Source organism: Gopherus evgoodei, chromosome 6, assembly GCF_007399415.2.
Source record: "Gopherus evgoodei ecotype Sinaloan lineage chromosome 6, rGopEvg1_v1.p, whole genome shotgun sequence".
Taxonomy (NCBI): domain Eukaryota; kingdom Metazoa; phylum Chordata; order Testudines; family Testudinidae; genus Gopherus; species Gopherus evgoodei.
Genome location: NC_044327.1, coordinates 111,168,615 through 111,182,170, shown reverse-complemented (window position 1 = coordinate 111,182,170; position 13,556 = coordinate 111,168,615). Strand labels below are relative to the sequence as shown.

Here is a 13,556-nt window from a genome sequence, read left to right as displayed (position 1 = left end):
ACACATTGACTTATTAGCTAGTTACACATTAAGGTTACTGTTCCCTGTGTGATACATTGACTTGTTTTCCCCTTATCACCATTTACAGTTAAGCCTGAGACTCCATTTGGCATAAATATCACATTCCGAAAGGATGCAAACGAGTATTTTATTCGATACAAGACTCCGCATTCAAAGAAAAAATATCTAAAGGACAAATTAATACACGAAACAGCCTATCGGCAGGAAAACGGGACTTGGGAAGTAAGTGAAAATGTATAGTGATTTTCTTACTAATTGCTTAAGTCTAGGTTAGTACAAGAACTAATAATATAGGCATAAAATATACTTCGTTTTTGTTGTCCCTTAGCTGAAAACTTGGGAAACTGCAGCAATTGTTATTAGATCATTTCACTTCTAGGTTGCCATTTCAAATCCATTCCAGGCTGATAATGATTGAAAATGGTCGGAATCCATTAGACCACTTACAATACTTCCTTCACAGGGATTGTCTTGGATTAATTAATTAATTAATTAATGCTTATTGCAATGAAAATAGAAAGCGTGACATCAGTGCTAAATATTAGTAATTGTGATCAATAGATAGGTCACATTAGAGGTATGCTGTTCATTACCATATTTAAATGTGTACAGTTACAGTGGGCTAGATTGTGATGTGGACTAAAGAGAATATAGGGACCCATTACCTTCCAGCACAGATTCTGAGTCTGTTGGGCAGCACAGCTGAGCCGGTGCAGGAATCGGTAATAATTGACAGAGTGGGCTGCAGGGAGAAACTGAAAACAGTTATTAATCCACTGGTTCTTTTGTATGCACTTGTATAAAGCATATAGCACAACCAGAGCTTTGGAGCAAGACTGATACATTGAAACCAGTAGCTAATATAGCTAAATATTGGCTTGCTAAATTTACAACTCTCTTTGAGAGATTTTGTGATGAAAGGCATACATGAATTAGAGAGATATTATTATAGTATATGATTATTAATTTATGATTATTAACTATTAATTATTATTGAATATACTGTCATGGTTCTGAGCTAGCTGCACCTCTGTTCCTTATTCTGGTCTCTTCTGAGTGCACCGCCTCCAGATCTTAGGCCTCACGATCTTCTCCTCTCTGGGGCAGAATTCTGTGATTCTCTGACTCTCAGACTAGGCCCTGGGCTACAGCTCCTGTGGGCCGACTGTGATAGCTCACCAGGCCTGGCTGGGTTTCATGGCCTGCAAGTCTTCCTTTGGGAACTGTGACCAATGGATAACACAGTGACCCAAAACAGCCTTCTTCAAACAAAGTTTTGTTCATTCTTGACAATAGGAACACAGAATAACAAAACAAAAGAATTAAAACAAAAGACTTATATGCATATTTGCTTTACCTAAAGCTTATGTAGGCTTAGCTTATCCTAGACACCCCCACTTTTATGGTTAGGATTCAGCCTTCTTCCCAGCAGGCTCTGCCCTCTCACACTTGTTCTTCAGGGCTTGTCCTTTCATCCTCCGAAAGTTCCTTGTCTGCTGTCTGTCTCTGAACCAGTCACACCAGGGGGCAAAAGTGCCATATCGTAGCTAATAGGCCTGGGTGTGTGCTGAGGAGTAGTTAGCTGGGCTATTATCTAGCATCCTGGGTAGTTTCCTGACCACCGAGCTATTGAATTAACTTAATATATGAATACAGTAAACATCTTTACAATACTCCGACAAACATAGAGCATGTGGTATTCATACATTAAGAACAAAAGAACACAAGAATGGCCATACTGGGTCAGACAAATGGTCCATCTAACCCAGTATCCTGTCTTCCAACAGTGGCCAATGTCAGACACTTCAAAGGGAGCGAACAGAACAGGACAATTATCACCCAGAGTATGGAGTTGCATCTCTGACCATCTTGGCTAATAACCACTCATGAACCTGTCCTCCATAAACTTATCTATTTCTTTTTTAAACCCAGTTATACTTTTGGCCTTCACAGAATCCCCTGGTGACAAATTCCACAGGTTGACTGTGCGTTGTGTGAAGAAATGAGAACAGGTGCTCGCATGGCACTGTTGTAGCTGGCATCACAAGAGTTTGGAAGGCACTTCAGATTCTTAAACATGAAATAAATGTCAGAATGCGGGTAAAACACAGAGCAAGAAACATACAATTCTCCTCCCAAGGAGTTCAGTCACATATTGAATTAACATATTATCTTTTTAACGAGCATCATCATCATAGAAGCCTGTCCTCTGGAATGGTGGCTGAAGCATGAAGGGGCGTATGAATGTTTAGCATATCTGGCATGTAAATACCTCGCAATGCCAGCTACCAAAGTGCCATGCTAACTCCTGTTCTTACTTTCAGATGGCATTGTAAATAAGAAGTGGGCAGCAATATCTCTCATAAATGTAAACAAACTTGTTCATCTTAGCGACTGACTGAACAAGAAGTAGGACTGAGTGGACTTGTAGGCTTTAAAGTGGGGAGGGATAGCTTAGTGGTTTGAGCATTGGCCTGCTAAACCCAGGGTTGTGAGTTCAATCCTTGAGGGGGCCATTTGGGGATTTAGTTGGGAATTGGTCTTGCTTTGAGCAGGAGGTTGGACTAGATGATCTTCTGAGGTCCCTTCCAACCCTAATATTCTATGATTGTTTTGGCTTTGAGTGCAGTTATGCAACAAACAAAATCTATATTTGTAAGTTACACTTTCACAACAAAGAGATTGCACTACAGTACTTCTATGAGGTGAATTGAAAAATACTATTTCTTTTGTTTATCATTTTACAATGAAAATATTTCTAATAAAAATTTGGCCTCCACAACCTTTCTTACCTGTCTCTATGTCACTGATACCTACGCAGTGGTGCAAGTATGGTGGTCCAGTCCTGTGCGCCATACCAGTAAGATATTTATAGCCGGTACTCTGCACAGGAAAGACACAGGAGGAGTACCGCCCCCGGCCTCACCCCCAGCCCTTCCATGCAGCTCTATCTCCTGAGTCCTGTCTGGAATCTGTACAGCAGCCCCGATGAAGGATAGGACTGGGGGCAGTACAGCCGCGCTGGAGGAGCTGACAGTGTGGGACTGCCTGGTGGCCATGTTCTGCTCCTTTTGCCACTGCAGTTCCCAGGAGAGCAGAGCATGTGGCCGCTGGGCTAGCTCTCCCAGGAACAGCAATGGCAAAAGGACCAGAATGTGGGGCTGCTGGTCAGCCCTACACCAGCAACTCCTCTGGCGTGGCTGTACCACCCACAGCCACGCCCCCAGCCCTGTCCTCCTGCTGTACAGACCCCAGATAAGAATCAGGAGAAGCAGTTGCATGGAAAGGTTGGGGGCAGGGCTAGGGGCGAGGCTTGGGGCGGTATAGCCACGCTGGAGGAGCTGCCGGCTGGAGTCATCCAGCAGCTCCAAGTTCTGCTCCTTTCGCCACTGCGGTTCCACAGACCCCTGCGGTTCAGAATTCTTCAGTGCGGCGGGAGGAGGACGGAGGTCTCTCCCCCCAGGTAATGTGGGATGGATCATGGGGAGGGGATGGGGAGAGCACAGGGCCCTCAGGCTCAGGGTGGGGGTGAAGTCACATGGGTGGGTCATGTGGGGAGGTCACATGCCCGTTTAGCTTGTGCTCCCCCTTTGTGTCCCTCCCAGGAGTGCAGCGTACTGATAAGAATTTAATTCTACTCAGGGCCTGTCATAGCATTCCCTCTCAGATCTGAACCTTAGAGTTCAGAAAATGAGATACTAGCACCTGAATCCTCTAAGCTTAATTACCAGCTTAGATCTGATAGCACTGCCACCACCCAAAAATATAGTGTTTTGGGGCACTCTGACCTTCCCAACCTTCCCTGGGAACCCCAAGAACCCAGATCCCTTGGGTTCTTAAAACAAGGAGAAATAAACCATTCCCCCACCTTTCCCCCTCCCAGAATTTCCCTCCCTGGGCTATCCTGAGATACTGATCCAACCTCTTAAATCACCATACAGAGAAGCATCTCCCTTCCCTTCCACAAAGAGGCAAACAGATTCAAGGAAAACAGAGAGAGATTCTATCTCTCCCCCCTCCCATCTCCCCCACCAGTCCTGGTGAGTTATCCCAATCCCCTGGAATAAAACAAGGGAAACAAGGAAAAAAAAATCAGTCAGGTTCTCTAAAAAGAAATCTTTTAATAAAAGAAAGGAAAAAGTAAAGAATTATCTCTGTAACTTCAAGATGTAAATATTACAGGGTCCTATAGCTTACAGACACCAGAAAGAGACTTTCCCCCCAGTACCAATACAAATCAAAATATTCCCAGCAACTACACATATAAAAGTTAACCAGCCAGATCCACAATTGCAAATAGAGTAAAACAATCAAAAAGCCTAAACCGCCTGTTTTTACTTACTATTTGAAAAGAAACTTAGAAAGCCTGTAGTAATGTCTGGTCTCTCTCAGACCCTCCGAGAGAAGAATACACAACGGACAAAGAACACGCACAAAAGCTTCCCTCCACCCAAATTTAAAAGTATCTTGTCTTCTGATTGGTCTTCTGGTCAGGTATCCAGTTCCCTGCTTGTAACCCTTTACAGGTAGAAGAGACATTAACCCTTAACAATCTGTTTATGACAGGGCCAGGTCTAGGCATCAGCATTCCAAGCATGTGCTTGGGGCAGCCCTTTTCAAGGGGGGATGGCGCTCCGGCTCTTTTTTTTTTTTTTTTTTTTTTTGCATAGGGCAACAAAAAACCTGGAGCCGGCCCTGATTGTACTTGCACCACAGTACTTAGTGTACTCCCCATTAGTGCACATAAGTCTGTCTCAGAGAGAGCTGCAGTTCACCATGTGGTTCTCCCAGTCATTGCAAACCCACCTATCTATATTTCCAGTGACCAACTCTGCCATACTATTCCCCATCTCTTCCTAATAACTGGGATTCCCTCCCCCCAGAGAGGGGTCCTAAGTGTGAAAGGATACCATGGCATCATCTGGAAGGAGGGTCCCAACTATGGGATCATTTCCCTCTGCTTCAGTTTGATGTTCTCCTTCCCTGAGACTTTCATCCTTCTCAACAGCACAAAGGCTGTCTGACTTGGGGTGGGACCACTCTACTGTGTCCTGGAAAGTCTCCTCCCGGTATCTCTCTGTCTCCCTAATCCTCCAGTTCAACCACTCTGGTTTCAAGAACCGGTATTCGGTCTCTGAGAGCCAGGAGCTCCTTGCACAGAATGCACATACCCCACTTGCCCACAAGGCAGGTAGTTGTACATGCTGCATTCAGTGCATTAAACTGAATAGCCTCCACTCTGCTGCTGGGCTTCTGCCTGCATTTGTTTTACTTCTGCAGCTTTTTTTGTTTGGTTGGTTGGTTTGGGTGGGTGGGGACTAGGATGTTTATTAGTCTATGTTTAGAGAATGTTAGGTGTATCTGGCTTTCACGTTCCCTCTCTAAACTCCCTCGCACAACTCCCATTTGCTGCTCCTGTTTACTAGCTTGCTTATTCCAGGCAGCTTCAAATCCCTCACATATGAATGTTCTAAGTAGCTAGCATTTTGAATAAAATTTGTCATATAAGAGCAGAGTCCATTCCTCCAGCCCTATTGTCCTGCCCTTTGGAAATGCGCAGGCTGGGCAGTATCTGCAGGAATAGGCTCTGCCCTGTGAATAATTGACTGCATATGGCTCTCCTATGCATTTCACTGGGCTGCTACTAGGATGCGCTTACACATTAAGCAGGGCAATTGTCTCTCTGAGCTAGCTAAGGTTTCAGAGCTGAAAATCTTCTCTACAAACATGATTTATATATAAATAACCTTTCCCTTATCAAATCTGAAAAATTTAATTTGCCATTCTGACAAAAAATAATCCGATCTTTCTCTGTTTAGACAATACAGTCTCAATATCTTCGGGTAAAATTACTGGGGAAAAGCCTTCAGATGGGTGCAAGTTATGAAGTGAAAGTGCGATCAAAGCCCAATGGAAAGTATTTCAAGGGTATCTGGAGTGAATGGAGCTCCTCTGAATACTTCCAAATGGAAGCGGAACACCCCAGAAAGAAAAGTAAGCAAAGGGAAACCACTTTCTTAAGTTTGCAAAAAGCCTAAAACCTGACCAAGTCACTTGGTACAGCAGATCAGGTGTGGGGCTAGGCAGAGTATCAAAGGCTACTAATGACTTTCTGATTCTCTACTTGGCCTCAGCTCTGCTGCCTGTGCCTGCTGCCAATGGTCCTTCAGGGATTATCCATATGCTGAGTATAGCCAGAGTCACCCTTCACATGCCCCTGCCTATTCCCTGCACCAGCGGCTGGAGGGAGGGTGACATAGGAGCGGCAATAGGGCCAGAGTGCATCCTGTTTATACTAACAGGGTGGCACAATATGGACAGAAGGGGGCAGAAAATCTGGCTCACTCCATTTTGCGAATGACTCCGTGAGCCTCCAGAGATAAAGAGCAGTTTGCATCAAACATTTTAGCCAAAGCAGAGTTAGAGCAGTACAAAATGATCCATTTTAATATTGCCAATTGTAACATGCATTTACCTTATTTTAATTACAAACTACATTATGGAGGAAATTTCACCATTTCAGTTGTGTACAACAGCAAGGTTTTTGATCACTATGGACCTGGGACAGATACAGACCAATGACCTACATACAGAAGGTAGAAAATATGTCCTCAGCCAAAGGAGATCGATCCTCAGTTTTGTCTGAGATATATTCAGTGCAACCGCTAAGGCAGATAAGCAAAAGTTGCTATACTCCCTACCTTCAAATTCCCCAGGACAGCCAGGGCATAAATCAATGGACTCGTACTCAGATGAGCTGACGGTGCTTCCCTGAGGCCATAGGCAGCCAATGCAGTTTAGAACAGCCCTCAAACTATTCTAATCTGGACTAGGAGACTAACCTGGTGTTTAGCAAAGGATCAAGGGACTGCAAAGCCACCTTTTCCCACCTTCAGACAGATGGGAGAAACAAGGCAGCTGAATCGCTGCATCACTCCAAACTGTATAAAATTTGTCAATATTCCCCAGTAATAATAGGTATTTTTTTCTTAAAAGAGTATGTCATGATAGTAGACAATAATGCATATAGGAACAAACCTAATATGGTATTTATTCTTTATTTTTTTGTTAGGCACTGACATGGTTGTGGTTATAACTACTGTGGGCTTCATTTTGCTCTTTGTCACGCTTGTTCTGATCCTAACATTTTGGAAAACCAGGTAATTGTAATCTCTTTTAATCAAAAGAATATTAAGCCAATCATACTATGGAAATCCCATCTCATCCTTTTATACTATCCAACAATTGTCACCCCATTCCCTGACCTCTCCCGCAACATGAACATGTACAAATCATAGAAGAACTGAGAATGGGAGAAGGGCAAGAGAGGAGGTAGGCAAAAGGAGGCTGCCTAGTGCCTTTGTCACCTCAAGATTAGATTGCTGTCACATGCTCTACATCCTGGGACCATTCAGAAGCTGAAGCTTGTGCAAAATGCTGCAGGCTGTTTATTGAGTAATGGGAGCACATTAGACCAATACTCCGTGGTCTGGCCTGGCTTCCAATAAGCTTCTGAGAGAAAATCATGGGGTAGGTTTTAACCTGTAAAGCCCTGACCTACAAAGTCAGGTTTGGGAGCTGGTTACCAGTGAGATTACCTGTCTTCTCATGATGTAGTGCCATAATTGAAATCAACAGAAGTGGTCAAGCTGGAGTTTGTAGACCAAACTGTTCAAAAGTGGCACTAATTTTGGTTCCCTCAAACTTTTGGTGCCCAACTTGAGTGCCTGATTTTCTGTGGTGCTGCACACCTGTGGCTCTCATTAACTTCAGCTGAAATTCCAGCAACTGAGCACCTTTGGAAAAACAGGTCTCAGATGTCACAAGTTAAACACCTGATAAACGAGGCATCCAAAATTCATGGTCACATTGATAAATTGGGAGTTTAGGCTCTCTGCCTCAAATCCCTTTTGGAAAATAAGAATAATATGTACCTAATTATCTCTTACTACAGTGTTTTGTGGGTTAATTAGCCAATGGTTTGTGAAGTGGTTTGTGGATAAAAAGTTCTATCCACGTAACAGTAGAATAGTGTTATCATTAGAGGCAGTGGGATAAGGGATATATTCCACACCATTCATGTCCTTCCTCTACCTTCACCATTGGAATAAGAGTTCAGAAATGGCTATCTTAGAACAAATATCTCATGAAGGATAATGCAAAGCACCCAGATGGTCTATAAGAACTAATATGATGATATAAAGTCTCTTATTGCTACTTTAGTACTACTAATATAGTGCCGTCGATTATGGCTGTTGCCATAATCCCTTCTTGAATTTTATTGTTGCTACCTATCTCATTTCAGAATCAAGCCAGTTTTGTGGCCAAATCTTCCGGATCATAAAAAAACTTTGGAGCAATTGTGCAAGAAGCCAAAAAAGGTATGTGCTTCCTCTGCTGTGATTACCTGAGTCTGTGTACAGAAAACATAAATAATACTCATACATTAGAGTTGGGACACTACCAAATTCATGGTCCATTTAGGTCAACTTTGCAGGTATAGGATTTTAAAAATTGTACTTTTCATTATTTCTGCTATTTAAATCTGAAATTTCACAGTGTTGTAATTGTAGGGATCCTGACACAAAAAGGAATTGTGAAGGGATCGCAAGGGTGTTATAAGCGGGGTTGCGGTACTGCTACCCTTACTTCTGCTCTGCTGCTGGCAGAGGCACTATCTTCAGAGCTGGGCAGCTGGTGAGCGGTGGCTGCAGGCCAGGAGCCCAGCTATGAAGGTAGAGCTGCTGCCAGCAGCAGCACAGAAGTAAGAATGGCCTGGTATGGTATTGCCACCCTTACTTCTGCACTTCTGCCTGCAGAACTGGGCCCTCAGTCAGCAGCCACTGCTCTCTGTCATCCAGTCCTGAAGGCAGTGAAGAAGTAAGAGTGACAATACCACAACCCCACCTAAAATAACCTTGCAGCCCCCTTGCAATGCCCTTTTGGGTCAGCTCCCTCAGTTTGAGAAACACTAGTCTCCCCTGTGAAATCTGTATAGTATAGGATAAAAGCATAGGGTAAAAGATCTGTGATGTGTTTTTTCTTGGTTTCGAATTTGGTAGGGCCCTAATTATAGAATATTTGCTGTATGTACTGGTCCATGCTTTCAAAGGGACTTCTAAATTTGATTCACAAAAACTCCTATTTGCATGCTTAAATGGTATTTGCAAATGCAGATGAAGTAGTCGGCCATCTAACTATTTGACTGGCAAATTGAGATTTTGCTTGTGCAAAACAGTGATGGCCCTTGATGGGGTCACAAACAGATGTCAGGGGGTCGCGACTAGCCTGCTCTTTCCTTGTTGCTAAAATGGAAGGGGTTCTTCATGATCCTGGCTAGTTGAGAAGGGGCTGGGGCGTGTAAAAAGTTCAGAGTGTCTCATAAAGGCTAGTCAGTCTGTTATGAGTTAGTTCCCAGAATTGCACTTGGGACTGATTTTGATTCAAGATCTTTTGTTTGGTTGGTTGGTTGTTTATTAGGGGGAAAAGAAGTTAGTTCTCTTTTTTCTTTATGAAAATTTTAAAGTACATAAATAAAAATTCTTCTAAAATCTGATGACTTATGGGACTGTCTTCCCTTAACTTTGTGCCTGTAGTTAACTGAACATATTATCCTCTTTGTCACACAGAATTTTGATACAAGCTTTAACCCGGAAAGTTTTGGGTATGTTCATATTCACAAAGTGGACGGCATTCAAGCCAAAGCAGAAGTGGAATGTTTTCTGCAGCCATCGGCTCCTCTAGATGCAGATGTTTCAGAAAAAGTTTGCAATGGATCATCAGAGATGAAGACAAGCCTCGCTGCTGTAGACAAAAGCGTCTTAAAGCTTCCTGTGACTTATGGAGGAATTTGGCCATCTGACACATTGAGTGGGCACTTATGTGAGACTCACCCTTCCATATTAGATGGCTCCAGCAATGACATCCCATATAAGGTGTGCAGTAGCAATGGTACACGACTATATAATTGTGGTCCTATGACCCATTCCAGCTCTTCAGCAGACCCCATGGTTCAGCCCAGATCAGGACCCCTAAATACCAACACAATGTCCCTAATACAGCCCAATAATGGAGTTAAGTCGTCAAATAAGGATGAAGTATATGTCACAATGTCCAGCTTTTGCAAAAATCAGTAAACCTCAAAAACCATAGGAGTTGCTGTAACAGAGCAGACTATTGGTCCTTCTTGTTTGGGTCTCCTGCCTCTTGCTGATTGATTCAGTAAATAATAAATTCAGTAATAATGTACCTGTCCCCATTTTGCAATGCTGTAATCAATGGGGATGGATTTTTCTTGGCCTACAAGGACAATGGACCAATTTCCATTCTCAATTACACCAGTGCCAATGTGGAGTAAATGCAGTGTAACTGAAAATTTAGTTCAATCAGTTTAAGACCTTAATCATGGGAGGTGATTAACATATAACGATGACATACTATTACATTGCACTTCTCGACTGCCCTCTATCCAACCGTTGGTGAGTGCTTCACATTCGTTAATGCTCCTATTGACAGCTCAGTTTACGCAGCTACAGATTTTAATGGTCATAAAATCCCTATCGTGAAACATGGCTGCAAAGTCTAGATAAGTTAAGTAGATTCTGATCTCACTTAACCTGGGGTGACTGAATCTGGAGTAACTTGGCTGAAGTCAGTAGCGTTATACCAAGTGTTAAAAAAACAGAACAAATGAGATCAGAATCAGCTTGTATTAGTTTGGGATTCAAGATCTGAGCTTGGTAACTCATTCCCCATCCAGCACTCAACTCCCAGGTGGAAGAGTGCACACACAGCATCACTTGCTAATGAACACTGACACACTCCCAAGATAGCAGCACCCATCCTACCACAGCCACAGCAAGGGCTGTGGTGATGCATGGCATGTGAGACCGTGTACCATAATGAGTAAAAATAGCATCTTGGTGCTCAAAGGATTCAAACAGCTCAGCTAAGCCTGCAGCTTGTGTGTGTTAGAAGGTGGAAGCAGAAGGCCGGAGGGAACCGAGGCCAACAAATTTAAACACAGTCATAGCAGTTTTATGTAGGGATGGGCTCCCAACACTCCCCCATATTGACCCTCCCCGGACACTGGGAACGTTCAGATCCAGAGCCAAACTTAGTAACTCAGGCCCAGATCCCTGTTTGCTGTATTTTCTGTCCTCATTACTACGGCACCAACAGTTTTTATTGGACAAAACAATGGGTCAGATCTGCAGTTAGTGTAAATTGGCTTAGCTCTGTTAACTTTCACGGCTCAATGCTGATTTGCACCCACTGAGGGTGTGGCTTATTGCTCCATGCCTAGGAGATAAACAGGTACGTGGGGATCTGGTCCCTAGGGCCAATTAAAACACAACTACAAAGATGCAGCAGTTCAGTGCAACCAAGTCACTGTCCTATTTTTTAACAATCTAAACAGAAAAATACACGTAAAAAGAGAGTAGTACAAATATAGCATTAAGCAAAACACATGATAAGATATTAAAGGGGTGGTTCTCAGCTATGTTCATGCTGATCAGCATTGATTGTACATTAAAATGTGGGGCCAGATCCTCAGCTGGTATAAATAGGCATAGCTTCCTTGAGATGTGTAGGTGATATGCATGACACCTTTTTTCTCTACTCTCTCATGCATACATTAGTGTGGCCTGTGAGTATTTCCCAGGCTAATCGTTTTGTCATGGGTACCTGACATAGCCTTATTTTTTCATTATCACCAGTCATTGTGGGTAAGAGTGAGTCAATAGATTTTGTGCCTGGGCTGGCAAATTTTCCTGACTGCTTTGCAAAGCTGGTACCACTATAAGATCCATTTTCTTGTAAATTGTCCAGTAACAATGTCAGAGGAGTGCTCAGCTTTCTCCTTTAAGGGGAAACCTTGCCCCTTCCCCTCTTCTTACACCACAGCTCCATGGGGTTCCTTATATTCTGTCACCAAGGGATGGTTGTTCCACAATATAGTTCCATTGACCTGGCCATTACCCATTGGGGACCAGGTGCACACGGGAGTTGCAGAAGCTGCTACAGACTCATGGTTGCATGACAACTAAGGAATATGGCCTGAAGAGAGAAAAGCTGCTTTGCTGTGCTCTAGGCTAAAGGTTTGCCCCTTTGTGAGGTATCATGTCCTCTAGCTGCTTTAAATTCCTCTTTCGGGAGTCATGGCCTGATTAGTGCAATAATAAGTAACCTCGTCAGGCTGTTTACTTTTTAAATATTAAATACAATGGGAAGGACTAAACAAAAATCTGCCTTTTATCCGTTTCTCAGATTAAATTAAAGAAACAGAAAAGCAGTTATTGTTCCGCTCCAGCGATACCAGATTCTAAACATCTATGTTTAATTTGACCTGATGGTCCTGAATTCACTTTTCTTCCAATACAAATCAGGAGTAATTCCACGGAAGTAAATGGGCTAGAACCTTTTGGGCTGGGTAATTTATGCTTAGCACAGAACCACAGGGATGGAAACTGTGACTCCAAGCTGCACGGCTGCTCTAACTTGCACTGGCTAGTCAGAGCCTCTGAGAGGCTATTACCTTAACCAGAGACGGCTGGAGCACAACAACACTCCAGTCATGACCCCCCTTTTCCCACCCAGGCCCTGTAACAACCCCACACTGCGGGAAACTTCAGCCAGGCACAGCTTTATGGTCTGTTTACTCAAAAGGGCCAAGGATGTGACCCGAAGTAGTCAGTGTATTACAGTATTTTTTTATGACTGTTTAGCACATAGTAGTAAGATGATCTAGTCTGATAAAACTGAACTAAGCACTGGACTTTAATTCCTTTGCTTTATAATGCTTCTATTTCATAAAAACAGCTGCTAATGCTTAAAATATGCAGACTTGCACAGTGCAAATCTAGATGCAAACAGATTGAGTCAGGAAGCTATTCTGTTCTTTTACCACATTACCAAACATGAAAAAGAATGCCATACAAAATACTATGTAAGTCATGTTATACTTATTTTAAACTCACACATACGCAATGTTAAAAGGTAAAAGGATTATATAAGCATCTGTCTGCAATTTTAAACAATAATGCATGTATGAAGGAATAGACTTACTATTCATACTAGAAAATCATGTTGCTATTTTATACTGTAAGAGTGGATTATTGTAAACATTAACCACTACTCAACAGCAAATTCTCATACATACCTTCCATATGCATTAGATATATTTTTTGCATAGCTGCTAATGTCTGAGTACTATCATATTTCTGTCTTATTTAATGAAATAACATGTAAGCCTGTTTTGTAATGATTTAGCATATTAAAAGGATGTCTATTTGCACTATATATTTGTGGCTCTCTCATATCTTTGTCATGATATAACTGTCTGCCACCATACAAGCTGTTGCATCTGATTCTGCACTTACTGAAACATAGTTTTTTATGGGTCTAACGCCACAGAGCCTGGTTCTGATCCTGCTTCAGGCAGCATAAATCAGGAATAACGCTAGTCAAGTCAAAGGAGTTAAACCACTGTGAGATCAGAATTGGGCCCAGTATGTAGGTCCTTACATAGTGTC

At 42.7% G+C, this 13,556-nt stretch overlaps 1 protein-coding gene across 1 annotated transcript in view; it reads left to right on the top strand.

Annotated features, from left to right (window-relative positions):
• The window catches only part of IL7R (interleukin 7 receptor), a 39,648-nt gene extending 26,325 nt beyond the window's left edge, over positions 1-13,323 (top strand). Inside the window, exons 4-8 of the mRNA XM_030567105.1 lie at positions 89-243; positions 5,841-6,015; positions 7,094-7,181; positions 8,327-8,402; positions 9,651-13,323. Of these exons, the coding sequence (XP_030422965.1) occupies positions 89-243; positions 5,841-6,015; positions 7,094-7,181; positions 8,327-8,402; positions 9,651-10,157 (1,001 nt within the window). The 3' untranslated portion in view covers positions 10,158-13,323. The remainder of the gene's footprint in view (positions 1-88; positions 244-5,840; positions 6,016-7,093; positions 7,182-8,326; positions 8,403-9,650) is intronic.
• Positions 13,324-13,556: the final 233 nt, after the last annotated feature.